Here is a 16,826-nt window from a genome sequence, read left to right as displayed (position 1 = left end):
TGCTTGTATATGTATTTCTATAGGAATATAAATTCAAAGACAATGAGACTTAGAGATTTTTGTCAGAATTATATTTTCTCGAATAAAATACATTTAAATGGAGTCACATGCTGACAGTGCCAGAGGCACAGAAATAAACAGAATTGTTTTTATTTGAAAGTATTCCTTTCAATGAGATTATCACGATGTGCATTAGCTGCAGAGCACTGCTGAAAATTTTTCTTTAAAGAATGAGTTAATATAATGAAATTATTTAATCTTTCTTTACCTTCCTCTCTCCCTCTGCTCCCAGCCATGCCAAGTCTCCATCATGACATTTTCCAGCTGTTTTAGGACCTGTATGTACCAGCCAAGAGCAATCTATCACTGTCAGTGTTTAAAGCTGCCGTTGTTTATTTACTGCCCTAATTATGGGCCAGGTTTGCAAACTGGCTTGTTAGAAATGCTTTCTTAGGAAAATCAGTAAAAGCTCAGCAATCTTTGTTTAATTTTACTCACACTCTCCCCATTTTTTTCCTTCCCCCTCTCTCCCCCTGCTACAGGAGCCCAGTAACAAACGGGTCAAGCCGCTTTCCAGAGTCACATCCCTGGCCAATCTCATTCCTCCTGTCCGTGCCACTCCACTGAAGCGCTTCAGCCAGACACTGCAGGTAATGGCAGCAGATCCAACTCTGCTGAAAGGGGTATGTGGACACAGCCACAGTTTTTTTGGGTCCCTGGGAATGGGTGATGCACATAACGCACACACCCCACTGTGATTGCTAAACAAGTTCAGGCAGCTTGTGAATATAAAGTCACTCAGCTTCAAACTCACAACTCTCACCTCAAAAAACCGCTTTTCTGTCCAGATGATTAATGCTTTTCAATTCCCAGTAAGAAAACTATTGCACCTGTAGCATATAAAAATGGTTTACTAAAGAATTACAATTGCTTTTAAAATTTGATGAAGAGAATGTTCCATGACACTTTCTATTAATTTTGGTTGGTTTCTTTGAAAGTGTTATTTTTGGTATAGTTGGTCATGTAGGACTGCTAAATTTCCTTCTGTATAGTGAACTTTGACCTTGCTTAAACAAAAGAGTTAGTTAACAACTGGAAATTTCCAAGTCATTTTCCGAAGCTGCTGATGAAAACTAGTAAAGGGTAAGGAAATTTTAAATGCAGTTTCTGTGTTACAGATTAGGTGCACAGTATTTACCATACTTAGAGAGCAATGGAACTTTAGTTTATAAAGCATTTGTGCCTTCAGACCTAGAGACTGCGAAATATTTGGGTGCTCAACTCCTAATGGCTCTGCCGAGTGCCAGCTGAGAGCTGCAGCACTGCTGTGGGTCTGGCCTAGAAAGCCAGACTGTTTCCTCTTTAAAACAGTTTATGTAAGTAAGCACGTATAAGATCTGAAGAACATTATTTAACAACCTTAGTTTCTTTGAGAGGAAATTTAAAAATAACTTGAATGTATTAAAAATGTTCTAAGCAAAATCGGCTAAAATAGAGCATTACTGAAGCTACCTGTTAAGGAGGAAAGGAAAGAAATAAAACCTCAGAGCAGGGAGTCTTATGACAAATAAAAAGTCATGGGAAAGGACCCTATTTTTCTGTGGTGGTAATTATCTAGAAAACAGATATTACAGGGTTTTTCTAACATTGGTTTTCTTGTCTTCGGTTCCTCCGGTGTGTGAAGTGCAGACACTGGAGAGAAAAGCCACGTGTGCAGGGCTGGAGGAACAGCAGAATGTCTGCACAGCCCTCGGCCTGGGCTTGGGCCAGGTGTAGTCTGGCGTGACTTGAGCAGAGATGCCTGTATTCCCTGGGGTGTATAAATCTCCTCCATAGTCTGCCTCCAGGAAAAATTGGCCCTGCTCTGAAAGGGCTGCATTAGTTCCAGTGGCGAGGAGTGTGGAAAGTGAATTAATTTTTGGCTAAACTGCAGCTGAGTGAGGCGCTTCCCTTTTCCCAGCCTTACGCAGCTGTTGGCCTCATTGAGGTACCTGTGCTGTTGTTCTGCAGTGAATGCCTCTGCCACTGTACACAGTGTCCAGTACAGTACTGTCTTTAATAAAAGTCCTTTTAGACTATCCAAAACAACTGTCCTTTCATGTGTGTAGTAGCAGCTTCTTGAGATGAGAGCTGCATAGATGTGTTTCAGGGCAAATTTTGTCAAAAATAGGAGAGAAAATAGTGGCTTTGCAAGTCCTGCTGTTGTGCAAGCATTTCTGTCTTGCTCTGTTCATAATGACTATAAGAATATATTTTAATTAACTATCTGCTTCTCTCAGCATATTAAACAGTGATGTTATTCATACCAACCCATCTAACTATGTGCTTGAAGGAGCTGTGTTGAGAAATCAGCTTGTGTATTCTCTAAATCCTGGGTCTGAATCCATTTCCAAGTGATGAATGCTGGTGATGTCCCTCAAGACTGCCTTCATAGCTGGCTGTAAATTGACTTCTTATCTGATTTTGTCAGTAACTATAGAACAGGGACAAAAAAGAGTGACCTTGTGCTCAGGTATCCCACTTGGAATTATTTAGAAACATTCTGGGAAGCACATATAGCTATTTCACTTTATTATGTATTGACATAGCTGTCATTGTGTCTTATGAAAAGTTTAGAGCAGGATTTCTTTTCATGGTGTAATTTCCTGTAAAAAAAAGTAAAAAGTTGATTTTTCTTACTGGGTGAACTTTAATGTATCTTCACTGTTGTTTCAGTCAAAACCAACGTCTCCTCTTGCATTGCTGCTTAGATCTTCCATGTCAGTAAAATGAAGTAAAGTACTATCATCACCACAACAGGCCAAATAAATGACTTCTTCCCCTGGAAGAAAACAAAACAAAGCCAACAGAACTTCTATCTAAAAAGATTATTCCAACAGCATCAGTAAAAGGAATTAGAAAGTTCTGAGATTCCTTTATGGCATTTCAAACAAACCTTCTTACACATTCTTCTGAATGGAAGATACATGTAAGAGGAAAACAGTTTATTATGGATAATTTTCCTTACCTCTGTAAATGTATCTTCCATTTTACATTAATGGACTTTCAGCATGCAGGTTGAAGAGAAACATCTCTGTGTCTGGGATTCGTGTAGTATCTTTTAAGATATGTTCTTAGCAGCTTTTCATGTTTTGCATATTTTATTGATTATAGCAGTATCTGATTATTTTTGGGTATACTCAACTTTATTACAACTGTCCACTTATTTTCAATACTTTTTCCATAAGGATTCCAAGTAACAAACACATAAAGTTGTTTTGGTTTTCTTTCTGGACTTTTGTTTTTTTTTTTGACTCTTTGTAGTCTTTTTGTTTCTGTCACACAGAGCACTGTCGAGTAGCTGACTAATACAGTGCTGTCAGCTTCATCTCTGACAGCCTGTCTGTATATCTGCAGGGTGCCTCATACTAAGCAGGTATTCTTATTTGCTCATCCACCTGGGAAACCAGTTTATTTTATAGCTATATATTCAGTCTCTATCAAGACAGACTAATGATTGTGATGATCTGCTTGGTCTTATTCACAGCTGTGCTGTTGAGCTTAAAAGCTGAAAATAGGATCAGAAAAAGAACTCCAGCTGATGCTGAAGAGAGAAATGGAAGTCTGGCTGGCTTCCTCTGCAGCTTCAGTCTTCATCAGTGTGTCTTGAATTTAAGTAGGGAGTCCAAATTATTTTTATCTGTCTTAGGACACCGGAAATTTCTAAAAATCCCAAAGAAGAAAACTCTTTTTAACATCGGTCCTGAATGCTGGGGCTTTGATCAGTAGTACCCTTTTCACAGCACATGAAGCTCTTTGCTTTACTGCAGCTGAAATTAAGGTTTGCTAATTGCATCAATTAACATCAGGAACACATAGACCTTTCATAGCAACAGTCTTGTAACAGCCAGGGAAAGCTGTTGCCATCAGAGAAATACAGTAAACAAAATGAGGGGTTGTGTCTGGATTCTTCCCTGGCTCCTTTAGTTTTTGGAATTATATGAAAATTTTAATCACCACAGATGGCCATAATTTTTAGAGTGTCTGGGACATGTTTTTTAAGGAAGCCAGAAACTAGGAAAATATTTTTAAAAGACTGTAGATGTAGAAGTGCTGTTTTGACATTCTTGCAGTTCCTTCATGGGATTCTATCACATGACTGATTTTTCTTTTCTTTTTTTTCTTTTCCCTTCTTGGCAAGTACCAACCAAAGACACCATCAGAGTACTTGTTTTTAAAACTTTTTGGTAGAACTTCACTTTAGGGCTCTGTTCCATTAAATAAATACCCTCAGTCCTGTGCCCCTTGCACTACTTTTCTCAAAGCACTGTGTGATATGAGTTTGCTGTTATGGCTGTGTGCCATTTTATAACATGATACAAGACATTGTTGAAAGGTTTCAAAATCGAAGCATTTACTTTAAAAATCCATCTGTCTGGTGCTGTTCAGTACAAGTGCTTTCTTCATTCAACATAAAACATTCCTTTAGGAGAACCCCCACCACAAAGGAGCTATCTCCTGGATGGGAATGCATGGAAAGGGGCATTCCACCTTGGGGCATGGAATGTTCTGCTTAGTTGCATTCTCCTGGTGATTTATGGATGCAATGCACCTGCCTCTTTTCCCTCATCTTCTCATTTGCCTGTGAATATAACAGGTTCCAGGATTCCTTATTATAACAAGTGTAAATGAAGCATGCAATTTCACAGGTGTTTCTGTGCCTTCTTAACTCTTGAAGGAAGACTAGCACCTGACTTGCAAAGGTTTGGAAGGTTTGTGTGTGTGTGTTTATTTTTAAGGGGTTTGTCAATTCCAAGTGGGACTCAGAATGGCTTCTTTTAAAAGGCATGGGTTTTATTTATATAATATGTCTTCTGATATTGTAAAAACATACTGTTTTTATAGGCACTGTTTGCATTTTATGGGCTCTAGAGAGGAGAATTTTAAGTCTTATGCTTTGTATGTGGTGCTTTCAACCTGGAAATGAAGAGAATTTATTTTGTTTTAAATATTCTTACCCAAGGCAGTTGAAAGATGATTCTGTTACATAAGGCACAATTTAAATAACAACAAAAGTGTAGAGTATTTCAACTATGTGAAATAGTTAAGGCATTTCAGAGGTAGGACCTCAAAAAGAAGCCTCTAATTTTCATGAAGGAAGAAAGAAATCTTTTCAAAATAGCACAGTAAGAGCATGAAGTATCCATCCTTAGCCTGAACTCTTTTTAAGAGTCTCCAGGCAAACAGAACTCTCAAGTCTCTCTTAAAATTGGCTTTATTGAATTTTAGGACCAGACCACATAGTAGATACAGAGATGCTGGTACCCATTGGTGGAGTTTAGAGGCTCCAGAAGTACTAATAAAGATTCCACTTTAGTAGAACCAGTAGTGATTATTTCAGTTTGCTATCTGCTAGCACTGATTGTTAATGTAGTTCTTCAGCTGCTGAGAAGTAAAGCAGGAGCAAATGGTGTGAAAAGAACCTGGCTTGTTGCTTGTCATAAACATTAATATCTGAATATTGACATAACTTTAAGGAACAGTTTGTTCTTCTCATTTCAGTCAGCTACCCATTTCACACCTTTCTATGTGGATTAGTTTCCTGATTCATACATCTGAAGAGGCAGGATGTTACCAGTTGAAAGGGTTTCTCCATGTATCAAAACCAGTTTGGTCAGTTAGAGCATTATGGCACTAATTATTTAATCCTCTTATGGACATATCTGTAATGATGATACCTATCAAATCCGTGATGATTGACAGTTAAAAACCAAAAGTGATGCTTTCAGGTATTAAGACGCTTAGTAAGGTAAAAAGAAAGGTTTTGAAGGGAAATCTCCTTTATGAACCCTCTTTCTCCCCACCTGAGAAAAGTTTTTTTTTTTCTTAAACCTGTAATATGTGTTTAATATAATGCATACTTTCATCTGATATCTTTGAGGTGTAGGACTTATTATTTTTCAGTACAGACATCTATGAACACTCTCACCCCTCAAAATAAATTAAACCCAACAATTCTGTTGACTTTCAGTTGATGCACAAGTTCATCTGCCAGATTTTGCTGTCTTAGCTTTCCAGAGGTTCTATGTAACAATTCTTTCTTTCAAAATTAACCAAAAAAGTATTCATAGAGTTTACTCTCTAAAATTTGCATTGATTCTAAATTTTTAAGTATCAGGGATCTAATGAGACAGATATGTGTAATGCATGAATAATTTCTGTTTACTGAATTGAAACTCTGATCAGTTATGTTAATTTAGTGTGTTGAACCATTCTGCATTGTCCCTGTAGTTCAGTCTTGTTGCATGGTATATGAATGCATTGCATAGGTTTTGAACATGTTGAGGGCAGGACATGGACATAGTTCACTGCAGGAATTGGAGGTACTGGCCTTCCATGAAGATGTATTAAAATAATTTTTCTTACATTCCCAGTACTAAAACTTCTGTGAAATTCAAAGTAAAAACTAATATTAGATAATATATTTATTGCACTGAACTGTGTATATAAATTCCTTAGAAAACAAGAAAAGTGCAGCTGTTCTAACCATAACCCCAATCCCTCCCCGGATCCGCAGCGTTCCATCAGTTTCCGCAGTGACAGTCGCCCGGATCTGTTCAGTCCCCGGCCCTGGGCTCGGAATGTGCCCCCTGCCAGCACCAAACGGAGGGACAGCAAACTGTGGAGTGAGACCTTCGATGTCTGTGTCAATCACATGCTCACAGCCAAGGAAATCAAGCGGCAAGAGGTCTGTGTTGTTTTGTAACCATAAGTTGCGTGTTCGAAAGTTGCCTGTAAAGTATGGAGTGGGGAATTCTAGTAGGCGTTGGGATGGCACTTGAAGCTTTCCTGCAATTAAATGGAATATCACCACTCCACTAGAAGAATTCCATCCCTAGTCTTTAGGACTCAACCTATATTAGATTAATATATTCTTCATAAAAATCAGCTCGTCCTATTTCCTTCATAAACGTGAAGTGACTGAGATCTGTTGTCCTGTGAGGGGCTGCATGTGTGTCCCTGTTCTGTGTGACACTTTCTGTGGTCCTGGTTGATATTTTGGTGTTTCATGTTGTCCAGCAATGCTGGAGGAGCAGGAACAGGTATCCAGCAAGCGATGCATACACACAGAAATGCACCATCATTTCCCCTGTTGGAAAAGACTGTCTTTGAGGAAGTTTCCAGTGCTAGAAAGATGACATACTGATCAAAAGACCTCTTCCAAAACAAAAAGAGTATGTCAGTGGTTTTAATGTGTAGTACATGACAAAGTCTAAATAGTTCATATTGCAATCAACACAGAGCTCCTACAGAAGCAAGCTTTTTTTATTTTCAAAAGAAATTTTGGGTAGTATTAACAAAGCTTATAACAATCTCTGAGAATACTTCAGGCACTGAGTCATAAATCAAACAAAAGTAGTGCCAAGCATTTCTTGTGCAGATTTTAACAATGTACAAGAATTCATAGGAAATAACTTCTGTAATTGAGAACTTCAAAGGCAGCTTATTGAAAAATAAACTGTAGAAACTGTTTGCACAGTGTAACAGTCATTGCTGTCTTGGGGCAGAAGCCAGGACTCTTGATACAGCCCAAATAAGTGAGCTGTATTCCAGGAACCAGCTATGTGGTATTAAGACATCTGGTCAAAATATAACATCAATTCAGTAAGTGGAGTATAGATTAAACAAAGATATTTTAGAATACTTGTGTCTGTTTTACAGGCAATCTTTGAACTTTCCAAAGGAGAAGAAGACCTGATAGAAGATCTGAAGTTGGCAAAAAAGGTATGTTTATTAAAAAAACCCCAAACAACCCAAAACCACAAAACACAACAAACAGTATTAATTGGTTCATAACACTTTAAAAATAATTTTTGATTTTTATAATTGCTGAGACAGTAAGGGAGGGAAGAAACCCAAAGCTTATTTCTATCTTCCCATTCTTTCTGAAACACTTAAATGTGCTGCTTTCCCCACCCCCCTAAATATGAAATCAATAATTTTAATATATGGTTATGAAACTTCAAAATATTCTTAGCAGTTGGTCTGTATTCTTAGCACTTGGTCTGTTTTTACTTACAGGGAACTTTAAATACTAATTTTTCAACTATCAGTGATATATTAATGACAGAACTCCCTTTTTTTTCTTTTCAGGCTTATCATGATCCAATGCTTAAGCTTTCCATAATGACAGAGCAAGAGTTGAACCAAATTTTTGGAACACTGGACTCCCTAATTCCTCTACATGAAGGTAAAACTCAAACAGTCTTCGTCTGCATTGCTACTACACGTAGATTTAAAGTCACCTGGTTTATTAAGTGAGGTTTCTCTTCTTTTTTCTAATGATCAGATCTTCTTAGGCGACTTCAAGAAATCAGGAAACCTGATGGATCAACAGAACACGTTGGCCATATCCTTGTGGGTTGGGTAAGGCAGAGTTCATAATCAGTTTGGGGGCTTTAGCTTGGAGCTGTAACATAGTTTTTATCAGACAAATTCCTTTTCATATCTAGCATGACATGTCAAAAATATATTCTCAGAATTTTTTTAAAAGGTAGGGCAACTATTTAGAGATATAATGGAATATTTTCTGTTTTCAGGGATTTTCCATGAGAAGATTTAGACTAGGACGTTGTTTTTAAAGCTTTTGCTCTTCAGGAGACAAGCCGTATTTAATATACTTTAAACAAAAATGGAGAGGCAGACTAGAGTTTGTCTCATGTAGGTCATTTTAGAATCTGCCCCCATTTGTATTCTGGTTTTCTTGAAAAGTCACATTGTATAAGGGCACCCTACAGTTAGTTTTGAATGTCATTCTGTTCCAGTTGTCAAAGTTGTTTTGTTTTGTTTTGTTTTTTCAGATTTAAGGCACAGTTTTGTTGTCTTAGTTTGGTTAAGGTTCTTGAGGGCAATATAGAAGTTTGACTATAGAATTTTGCATATCTAAAAAAGGCCAGGTTTGGGAGTACTCATTCCTAGGCTTTTATTTCCATTCACAATTAACATCAGGCCTCTGTATTCAACTATTGCCTGCATTAAGTAGTTCTCAGTCTTAAGCCATTGATATTTTTAATGCTTTGAAATAGTATTGGACATCTTTAGGCACTAAGACATGAGCAAGTGCTTCTAAATTACTGAAATTTTGAACAAGGTCTGAGGACCCTTGTAAAACTTATATATGTTGGAAATGCTATCATCAATAAATTGTGGATAAATCTCCAGCTAAAAGAGTCTCACTGTGAATTTCTGACATCCTGAATCACTTGAAACTTTCAGTAGAGCAAACTGGGCTTTGCTTCAGCTGCAGAATAATTTCTTCCTTTCCTCAGCTTCCATGCCTGAACTCCTATGACAGCTACTGCAGCAATCAAGTAGCAGCCAAAGCTTTACTGGATCACAAGAAACAGGATCACAGAGTGCAAGATTTCCTGCAGCGCTGCTTGGAGTCTCCTTTCAGCCGCAAACTGGACCTTTGGAATTTCCTGGACATCCCAAGAAGCCGTTTGGTTAAATACCCATTACTGCTCCGAGAAATTTTGAGACACACACCAAATGATCATCCAGATCAGCAGCACCTTGAAGAAGCTGTGAGTTACTGTTGGGTTTGGGTTTTTTAGGAGGTATAGCACTTTTAGCTTATTAATGAATGCTACATAAAATACAAAAATGCAAATACTTAATGTGTACACCTGAAAATAATACATGAAATATCTAGCACCACTCCCCCAGGTAAAACCTATTTCAATAGCAAAGTGATACTAAAAAACAGTGACAGGATGGAAGGTGTTTTACACAGGTCTTGTCTGATCCTTGTCCATTTTGTATTTACCCTTCAGTGTTGTTTTCCAGTCTAATCTAAGTGAAGTGAAGTGGAGATTTCTTTTCAGGTTTTAGATCACTCAGATAAGTTTTACTCCCTGGCTTGAGATCTCTGAATCTTTGAAGCGATTTATGTCATAAATTGTGTATCTGCCAAGTTAAATTAGGAAACAAAAATGACTGTATGTGGTTGGCTCTTAACACTGTCCAAGGCTTATGAAGTACGTTTGTCTTCCTGGCTGGCCATCTGCTTTAAGCACGTTGGGCCAAGTTGATCCCTGATAAATCTCCTGGGATCAGCAGATTCTTGAACTACCTCTTTGGGCCTGTGTGTCCCGACCCATCCCCTGCTCCACCTCCAGTTATTTAATTGAATTTGATCCATCTGAGCAGCCTCTGATCACTGCTGGAGTTGAATAAAATCACCAGAACTCCACATCCACATACCCAGTTAAGGAGCTGTATTTTAAGTTTCAGAAAAATTGATATCAAAGTCCTGAAGGACTGCACAGTATAAGGATGTTCAAGATAAGGAGAATATTTTTATAGAAAAGGCAAAGCTTTCCTTTTAATGTTTTTTAAAGTAAAACGGCAAGAAAATTATTACTTCAATAATAGAACTGTAGATATATGCACATAGTGGAATTGTAAAATACAATTAGTTTACTGTGTTTCCAGAGGATAACTAATAATGAATAACAGCTGAGATTTTAGTGGTTTGGGCTAGTTGCATGTTTTGCAGGATAGGGATCTTGATAGTTCTGTTTCTTGTTCTCTGATGTGATGCAGCAGTTTTCGGAGAATTATTATCTATTTTAAGTAAACATTTTTAAGGTAGGTTGTTTGTCCTGTGTCATTTATTGGCACATTTCAGCTGGCAAAAATACATCTCTGATTATATTTCTTATATCTGTTTATCTTAATTCTGCCTATTTTGTTTTGTTATAAAGAGATAAATGCCAGATTTTTAAGCCATAGTGAGAAGCAATAATAAAGCCAAACTGAAGTGTCTTTGTACACTGTAGTCTGCTTAGTTCTGTTGTTACTATTAATACTTTTATAGACTGCTCTGCAAAAGGTAATGAAAAATATACTGAAAATTACAATGTATTTTCTTGTAGCTACCATTCAAATTATTAGGAGATAACTCTGAGTATTGGACTGTCTAATTAAAGGTCCTGTGTTTGTATTGTCTTTCTGTAGATAAATATAATTCAGGGCATAGTGGCTGAAATCAACGTAAAGACTGGGGAATCTGAATGCCAGTATTACAAAGAGAGACTTATTTATCTTGAAGAAGGCCAAAGGGATTCATTGATTGATAATTCACGTGCTCTGTGTTGTCATGGTGAACTGAAGAACAACAGGGGAGTGGTAAGGAATAAAAATTTTATCATAAATAGCTTTTAAAGGTATCTTCATTTTGAATGACAGCTAAAAGAGCTGTGAGCATACACAGAGAAACCTCATGCTCTAATATCTAGGAAGTTGGTAAATATTAACTGTTATATATAACACTGATCATTTTTGTTAGTAGTTAAATATCTGTATAGTGTGATAATAAGCTTATATGTATCTCTGTCTCTTGTGGGGCCTAACAATATCCTGGATAAATAGTAAATCCGATAAAATTGGAATACTTGCAGGATTATGTGTCCTGTAAAGAGATGCACAAGTTGTAAAAAAATTGGACTATTCATGGATATAAAATGAGGCATCTATTGTGAAAATATAGAATGAAGATGGGCATTTTCAATATCAAAAGACTGCCAAGGCATATTGGGAAATATTTCTGCTATAATTACTATATAATTACATGAGCTACTGGAAGATGGGACAGTGAGCTAAATGGATCTGAAGCTCTGTCTCTCTTAAACTTGCAAGCAGTGTGTTTATTTAGATTTTAGAAGCAAAGAACTTGTGATTGGGAAGCAAATTTTGGCAATGAAAAACAAATTATTTCAGTGCCTGATATCAAGTGAAATGAATTTAAAATTTGAGCTCGTTTATTATTGGAAGCCACTAAAGATTGCAAAGTGTCAGGAGAAACATAATGTAAAGATGGTAACAGGTGACTTGTGCCACCTAGGAGCAAAAGTAATTTTCTGAGCTTCCAAGAGTGAATATTTCCGGTGGTGAAGCTGGTTGTGAGCAGCATGTGAATTGTAACAAGATCACTTTTAATTGTTCATTAAAAATATCTGAATGAGTAAGATTGCTTCTTTCTTATTAACAGAGGTAGTAGAGAAAAGTTAAAGTAAGTGTCAGAAAGAAGAATGTGTATAAGCATGCTGCTGCTGTAGAGACAGCTTTGAAATGTTGTGCACGATTCAAGGCCTCAGCTGGGAAAGGATTATGACATGAGAAACTGAGAAGAGGACAGGAAAAATAATTCTAGAAGTTTTTAAGTTGTTGTATTTACATACTTGTATGCTGTTGTGCCATGTAGTGGGAAGAATAATGCTTTATTATTTATTACTGTTTAACAGAAACTGCATGTCTTCCTCTTTGAAGAAGTGCTGGTGATTACACGAGCTATCACCCACAACGAGCAGCTCTGCTACCAGCTGTACCGGCAGCCAATTCCCGTCAGGGAGCTCGTGCTGGAAGATTTGCAGGATGGAGAAGTTCGGTTGGGTGGATCCATCCGCGGTGCATTCAGCAACAATGAGAGAAGTATGACCACACTGTTACAGACCAATTTAAATTTAGTAATAGAATGGCTAAGGCTTAGTAGGAGAGTAGGCCTAGAAAGCAACACTCCAAAGTAGTAAGTTAGCAATCTTGTTTGTGAGCATGGAATGTGCTGAAGAAGTGGAAACAATAATCAAAGGATTTAGTCAAGCATGTATATAATGATTTGTTACCTAGGATGTGGTAAGGGTCTGTTACACAGTTTCTAGGGGTAAGACAACTTAAGCAGATTTATGATTAGAGTAGATGATTACCAATTGTTATCAGTATGAAATATGAGCTTGTTTGTAACTGGATGTAACTGTTTTGCTGTGGAAACTGCACGTAAACTTGTTTGTGTATAAAAGCTGAATTGAGAATGAGGGTCTTTGGAATCCTGACTTGGGACGCTAGTCCTCAGGTTCCCGGGCCCCGAATAAAGCACCGCATAAACCGGCACTCTGTTGGTTTGTGTCTTTGTTACGGGCAACAACACCTTTTTTTATTGACTTACGTAGGATCATTATAACCTTAAGATACCTGCCAATGAGACATCAGAATGTTTTCTCTAAAATTCACATTATCCAGTATCTTGATTTTTGTTTCAAACTGGTTTATTATGTTGTAACTTGTTTCTTTTAGATTCTTTCTCAAAGCTCACTGTATTGATAATTTCTCCACATACCTTCTTCTGTACGAAATGGAGAAGGGGAGAATATGCAGGCTGTAGTGGCAAAACTGCAAAATTATAAGCAAGTGTATTTTGAAATCTTAAGCTTTAGCTATCATGCCTTTCCTTGTATTATGGAGGCATTGATTGCTATTCCAGCTGAAAGCTGGCAGATACTGTAGCACTCAGTGTCAAGACTGCAGCTATTCATGTTAATGTCCTTCTAATTAAGTTCATTATAAAGATGCTTGTTTTATTACAAGGGTCCTCTTGAACAAATTCACTTGATATCATGGATCTCACTTACCTGATCAAAACTTCGAGGGATTTTTGTACATATCCGCTGTATTAGTGAAGTGATTGGAAAAGATGAGGCAGTCTCTGGCTGGTACAAGGAAATCTGCTTTGCAGAGAAGTAGAAAGAGAGGCTTGGAAGTGTGGGCAAAGCCTTGATCCTGCTGATTCCAATCGAGCTTTATGGATAGCTCGCGCATGGCAGAACCAAAATCATTTAATCCAGCAATGTGAAATTATTAGATGAGCGTGTGGTGTTCTGGGATCTTGACCCACAAAACAAGGAGATACCCAGACTCTTCTCTTTGGTCTGACGTGGTATTGGCAGGAAAACACATTAAGGCAAATATTTTTCAGATTCTGTTACTTAAATATACGCTTTGATTATAAAATCCATTCAACCAAAGCATTCAAGGTTTTGACGTGTATTGTTTCTTTCAGTCAAAAACTTCTTTAGAGTCAGCTTCAAAAGCGGATCTCAAAGCCAGACTCACTCTCTCCAAGCCAATGACTCCTTCAACAAGCAGCAGTGGCTGAACTGTATCCGCCAGGCCAAGGAGAAGGCAGCGTGTGCGGGCAAGGCTGGCGGGCTGAACTCGGAAGCCCATTTTGTGTTGTCACCAAAGGGACGCAGAGTTGCCCCGGGAGAATGCAGCCTGGAGCAGATGGAGCAGTCGGACTGTGAGTCGGACTGCAGCATGGACACCAGCGAGGTCAGCGGCGACTGCGAGCGCATGGAACAGACGAACTCTTGCGAACACGAGAAGCAAATAGAAACCAATGTTTGACAAAAACTTACAGTTCATGGAAGAAAATCTGTCTCTTACCTGTACAGTATTTGCATTCCATATATGGAACCGTTTGGAGAAGCACTTTTAGAATATTTTTTGTGACGATGTCAATGCAGTCCTTGTATTCGTACCTGTGAGTGTAGTACTGTGACTGCCCATCTGTATAAGCTGGAATCTCTTGCAACTCATGTCCTGTGATTATATTCCATAAACACCTGAGGTGGATGAAAGAGGTACTTGACCAGTTATTCTCAATGTCCTGCTGTAAACAGAATCTCTAAGCTACTGTTTATATATGTATTACATAAATAACTTTTCCTGATTTTAAGTACTTTATTTGCCTCTTAGTGGGGCAGCTAAAGATGTGGACATAACATGGAGTTTCAGGATGGGGGGTTAAGATAATAAGTTTTCTTAAAGGCATGGAAGGAAAAAATAGTTTCTTGGAAAAAAAGAAAACTATCTTGCAGTAACCTGTCTGAACTCTTGTGATATTAAATCAACAAGAACTTTAAACAGCAGGCCATGGAACCAGGGACTCTTTAGGGATTAAGTTTTCAAAATGAAGCGCTGTCCTAAAATCCAGCAAGCAAACTTACTAAAATCTGGACATTTCAGGTGGTCAGCACAGTGATGTGGTTTGTCAAAGCATGTAATGCTAAAAGTAATCAACTGATAAAAAAATCCAACCAAACCTCTACAGCCAGCACTGAATTAAATGAAATGCTGAGAATACTGGGTATTTGTAAATAAGCTGGTAGTTTGCTTTCAGTGCCATAAATATATTATCCCAAACAGGATAAGAATGGAAAAGAGCTTTTGCTTGTGAATAGGCCCTCTTCAGCATTTTGCACTCCACTGACCTCCACTGTTGGTTTTAAACACCACTAAACTAATGTTAAAAGAATTAATTTTCTGTAAATGTCTGTTTACAATTACATGTAGTTGGTTTTTAAAACTAAGTGATGATTTTATATAAATGGTGCTCTACAAATACCCCATGGGATTATGTAGAGAAAGTTTAAACAAAAAGGGAATTGTTTTTCCTTTAGGATGTATTACATCCTTTTTCTTTTCCTCAAGTTCTGTTTTAAAAGTTTTTATTGCATTTAATCTCATGCTGTAATTGGAAATATTACTGTGTTTTCTGGTGGCTGATATAATCTACTCATTGTAATGAGAAGCAGGTGAGTCACTTAAATGCAGTCTAAAACAGTTAAACATCCTGTTACTTTCAGGAATCCCTGGGTGATATTTTATTTCTTATTATAAGAAATAATGCCAGTGCTGTGTGGCAAGCTATGAAAATGATATATTAATAAATTTAAATGATTCTTGATATCACACAAGATAACCTGTGCAAAGTACTCGTCAAAACAAAAGTAGAAAAACTTAAGTTATTGCCAAAAATATTTTTCTTGTGTTCTACAAGTTTACAGAAAATGTATTATGTCAAGTATCTTACATATATATATGCTGATATGCATTACAGAAATCTGTGTGACAAGATGATAAACAATATAAACCAAGGTATTTTTATTTTTTAAAAAAATGGCATTTTTACCCTATAGAACATATTTCTGTATTTATAGTTTTTCAAAAAAAAATCAAATTTCTTTTCTGTTTCAGGCTTTGTAATTTATTTCAACTGCTTCATTTTTAGAACTCAATGAGTATGCCAGTGAAGACGGGAGAAAGAAAAAATCTGCAAAAGAAAAGGAATAGGAAAGCTGTTCAGCAAAATGTTGAAAAAGAGAAAAAAGCATGTAAAGTGTTCAGATAGAGAAGAAAGAATGAATGTGTGTATTGCCTTTTTTTTTTTTTAATAATGGCCTTAAACTTTTCTGGAAGCATTTCAAATAAATTACATTAAACCATTTTTTATTTGGTTTGGTTGGTTGTGCAAGAAGACTGCAGAAAGATTTAAGTGGTACAGGCAGTGAGGCTTAATGTAGTGACCAAGGCTTATCTTTTGGTTGCTATGGAAGTGTTTATATTTGGATATAATTTGCCTGATACAAAGTAGTAACAAAAAAATGAGTTACTGTACTCAGTTCACTGCATTCCCCAAAGTTTTGTGTTAAATAATTAATTTAGTAAGTAGGTGGAACAAAGAACTAACATCTTGTCATCAGTTTCTCTCTCATGATTCCTTGGGGATCACATCTCTACTAAATATATTATTCCAAAATACTGAGTTGATTAATTCTGGGGTATATAAAAAGCCACCAAGCAGCCAGTGAATCTCAGAAGATTAATTTACATTTGTTTACTATCATTTAGCCACCCACTTAACCTCATGTTCAGCATTCTGGAGTGCAAGTGATTTGTTCTGCTTTGTAGTTTACATGCACTTAGCTACTGATTGATCTAAGCTTAGTAATGTTGGGTTTTTCCTCTTCAAATCATCTGAAGGATTAAGCTTTCCAACACTAATATAATTCTGGATTTGGTTAGCTTGTTTTAGTTCTAGCACTTTTAAAATGTCGCTGCTTTTGAAAGAATGACTTTTGATTGTGGCAGGAGGGGCTTGGGGTGGTGGAGGGGTAGGGTGGGCTTGGACAATAAAATGTACCAAAACAGGTGGGTAAAACATAAAA

The 16,826-nt window shown here is 37.2% G+C and overlaps 1 protein-coding gene across 4 annotated transcripts in view; it reads left to right on the top strand.

The window, feature by feature from the left end:
• The window catches only part of ARHGEF3 (Rho guanine nucleotide exchange factor 3), a 111,297-nt gene extending 95,189 nt beyond the window's left edge, over positions 1–16,108 (top strand). For all 4 annotated transcript variants that reach the window (XM_027728334.2, XM_027728338.2, XM_027728344.2 and 1 more), the window contains 9 exons: positions 543–650; positions 6,557–6,727; positions 7,702–7,764; positions 8,134–8,230; positions 8,330–8,406; positions 9,309–9,566; positions 11,002–11,172; positions 12,288–12,474; positions 13,877–16,108. In XM_027728334.2, the coding sequence (XP_027584135.1) occupies positions 543–650; positions 6,557–6,727; positions 7,702–7,764; positions 8,134–8,230; positions 8,330–8,406; positions 9,309–9,566; positions 11,002–11,172; positions 12,288–12,474; positions 13,877–14,223 (1,479 nt within the window). In that variant the 3' untranslated portion in view covers positions 14,224–16,108. The remainder of the gene's footprint in view (positions 1–542; positions 651–6,556; positions 6,728–7,701; positions 7,765–8,133; positions 8,231–8,329; positions 8,407–9,308; positions 9,567–11,001; positions 11,173–12,287; positions 12,475–13,876) is intronic.
• Positions 16,109–16,826: the final 718 nt, after the last annotated feature.

Source organism: Pipra filicauda, unplaced genomic scaffold (genome assembly GCF_003945595.2).
Source record: "Pipra filicauda isolate LSUMZ 115617 unplaced genomic scaffold, ASM394559v2 scaffold165_size2600900_pilon, whole genome shotgun sequence".
In the NCBI taxonomy this organism is placed as follows: domain Eukaryota; kingdom Metazoa; phylum Chordata; class Aves; order Passeriformes; family Pipridae; genus Pipra; species Pipra filicauda.
Note: the sequence above shows the minus strand (reverse complement) of the source record. Positions and strands in the feature narration are given on the sequence as shown.